Source organism: Cervus elaphus, chromosome 10, assembly GCF_910594005.1.
Source record: "Cervus elaphus chromosome 10, mCerEla1.1, whole genome shotgun sequence".
In the NCBI taxonomy this organism is placed as follows: domain Eukaryota; kingdom Metazoa; phylum Chordata; class Mammalia; order Artiodactyla; family Cervidae; genus Cervus; species Cervus elaphus.
This window is the reverse complement of record NC_057824.1, coordinates 17,644,494-17,647,357: the sequence shown is the minus strand read 5'-3', so window position 1 is coordinate 17,647,357 and position 2,864 is coordinate 17,644,494. Positions and strand designations below refer to the sequence as shown.

At 46.7% G+C, this 2,864-nt stretch overlaps 1 protein-coding gene across 2 annotated transcripts; it reads right to left on the bottom strand.

The window, feature by feature from the left end:
* Nucleotides 1-574: 574 nt before the first annotated feature.
* On the bottom strand, nt 575-1,881 carry LOC122701323 (olfactory receptor 2C1). Of its 2 annotated transcripts, XM_043914142.1 has the most exons (2): nt 1,858-1,881; nt 618-1,526 (listed from the first exon to the last, which is right to left on the bottom strand). In XM_043914142.1, the coding sequence occupies exons 1-2, from the start codon at nt 1,879-1,881 to the stop codon at nt 618-620; spliced, it is 933 nt and encodes a 310-aa protein (XP_043770077.1). The 2 variants fall into 2 exon arrangements, with proteins under 2 accessions (XP_043770076.1, XP_043770077.1); XM_043914141.1 differs by lacking the exon at nt 1,858-1,881 and having other exon boundaries at nt 575-1,579.
* Nucleotides 1,882-2,864: the final 983 nt, after the last annotated feature.

Below are 2,864 nucleotides of genomic sequence, written 5' to 3'. Positions count from 1 at the left end.
TGAGTGACTTGAACAACAGGAATTAATTTTCTCACAATTATGGACCCTGGAAACCCAAGGTTAAGGTTCTGGAAGAATTGTTCCTGGTGAGGGCTTGCTCCTGGGTTACAGAAGCTTGCTTTGTCCACACTTGGCCTTTTCTTTGAGTGTGTGTGGAGAAAGACCTTCCTCTCCTTCCTCTCTTTGTAAGGTCACCAATCCCATCAGACCGGGGGGCAGGGAGGTGGGCAAACCCTTATGATACCACTTAACCCTAATTACCTAAATTACTTAATTCTCTAAAGTACAATACTACACGTGTAATTTTTATTACACATAATGAATATGTAAAAATAAAATGTGGACAGAAGTAACCATGAGCTAAGTCTGTACTAAGTCAACAACCTCTGAGCCTCGATGGCAGCCTCTGCTCTGTTATCTGTGGCCCACAGGAGGATATCTGGAAAATAAGTATAGAACCTAAGAAATAACACTAGCCATGGGTCAACAGCTTAGTGCTATGGAGAATAAGCTTGTACTGGGGTTAGTACTCCTCATGTTCCCCTGGCCAGAGAGAGAAGAAGAAAAAGCATGTAGAGATGAAGAGGTGGTAAATGATGAGGGCATTTTCCCTTCTTTCAGCTGACTTCTCTTCCCTTCCCCAGCAGCCTCCTCAGTGCCCCCTTCACCTCCTTGTTCCTCAGAGTGTAAATGAGAGGGTTCACCATGGGTGTGACCACAGAGTAGAAGAGGGAGATGAATTTGCCCTGGTCCTGCTTGTTGGTCTTGGCTGGAAGCAGATACCCATAGATAGCTGAGCCATAGAAGAGGAGCACCACCACCAAATGGGAGAGGCATGTGTTAAAGGCCTTCCTCCGCCCCTCAGCTGAGCGGATCTTCAGCACCGCCTGAGCTATGCAGCAGTAGGAGATCAGGATGACGCTCAGTGGGACAGCAGTGAAGAACATGCAGACGTTGTTGAGCACAGCCTCATTGAGACTCGTGTCAACACACGCCAGTTTGATCATGGCAGGCACCTCACACAGGAAGCTGTCCACCCTCCGGTGCCCACACAAAGGGAGCTGCAGAGTGAACGTTGACTGGATCACAGAGTTGCCTAAGCCACCCAACCAGGCAATGGCAGCCAGCAGCCAGCAGCGCCGAGGATTCATCATGGTGGTGTAGTGCAGGGGTCGGCACACCGCGACAAAGCGGTCAAACGCCATCACCACCAACAGGATGCACTCCGTGGCCCCTAGCCAGAGGAAAACATAGAGCTGGGTCACACAGCCACCATAGCTGATGGTCTTGTCTGCTCCCCACAAGTTGATCAGCATTTGGGGGACTGAGCTAGTGGTAAAGGCAAGGTCCATGGAGGAGAGGTTGCTGAGGAAGAAGTACATGGGTGTGTGGAGCCGGGCATCCAGGCTGGAAAGCAGGATGATGGCCAAGTTCCCAAACAAGGTCAGCAAGTAGGAGAAGAGGATGCCTACAAAAAAGATCATCTCCAGCTGGGGGTAGTCAGACACACCCATCAGAATGAAGCCCTCCCAGGAGCTGCTGTTGGCCCTTTCCATCTCTGGTTGCCTTCAGTCACTTGGGGAATCTGTCCAGGGAAAACCAGGAGTAAAGCGAGTGAAGAGGAAGCTGCTGGATTAGGTGGATCTGCATCGGTGTGGTTCTGATGTCATTGAGCTTCATAGTTAAGTACCAGTTTAAACTTTATGATTGCAAGTGTTCAGGCAATCCTCAAACACTGCCAGTCCCACAATGAATGGAAACTTTATTCCATGTGAATATCAAACGTGAGTTATTACAGGAATGAAGTGCCTTATAAAGAACAAAAAGATTGGATCTTAAGTTCAACACAGTAATGACAACAGGATAGAAGGAGTTGACCATTGGAGCTAAATGTGGAAATTCTCAAAATACAGATTTACCCAGCCAAAGTTTTGATGTACTCAGGGAAAGGTCACACAGACTGGCTGTATTTGGAAAAGCTCCCCAGAAGTTTCTAATAATTTTTTTCCTGTCTTTTCTATATCCAGCCCCCAAGTGAAAACTCCTGTTCTAGAAAGATGAAGTTTAAGGGAGGAGGTGATAAGTTTATAAAATCATGCAAAGAATGGGCAGCATGAATATAAACTTACTCACCAAATACAGAAGATACAAATATGTGAGTTTAAAAGAGGTAAATGTTGGACAAAACTTCACTTGAGCCCAAGCATATGCAGGTGGAACAGGCTAAAGATAGAAACAAGGTTTACTCCAAAGGCAGTTAAATCAGTTATCAGGTGTCCATAATTAGTAAAGGATGATAGAATATTTCAGAGGCGATTCCTAAAAGTTTGAGGTATATGACTGTTAGGGGAATCACACTGATTGAAACCGCCCACCCTAGCCAGACACCATAGTAACCATTTGCATGAGTTTTGTGACAGGAGGTCCTGGTAAGGAACATGGAACTAATAAGCTTCCACCAACCGGAAGAGTTCGGGAAAGGTCAAAAGGAGATACCACATGTCCAACCACCTCCCAGAATCCTTCTCTCTGGCTCCATCTTGGCTGAACAAGGTGTGCACCACCAGGAAGGACTCTGAGTCAGAATGATTGGCTAAAGACAACCAGAAACTAATCCCATCACCATAAAACCCGAGACTGCAAGCCATGTGACAGAGCAGTTCTCCTGAGTTCCCGTACCTCTTGCTTTCTGCCCAGGCGCCCTTTCCCAATAAAATCTCTTGCTTTGTCAGCACATGTGTCTTCTCAGACAATTCATTTCTGAGTGTTAGACAAGAGCCCAGTTTCGGGCCCTGGAAGGGGGTCCTCCTTCCTGCAACATGACCACGGTACACATCTTAAACCATGGAGTAGTTCTTAATATC

Excerpts from the sequence above, each read along its gene's own strand:
- LOC122701323 (XM_043914141.1), bottom strand. The coding sequence starts at position 1,556 with ATGGAAAGGGCCAACAGCAGCTCCTGGGAGGGCTTCATTCTGATGGGT.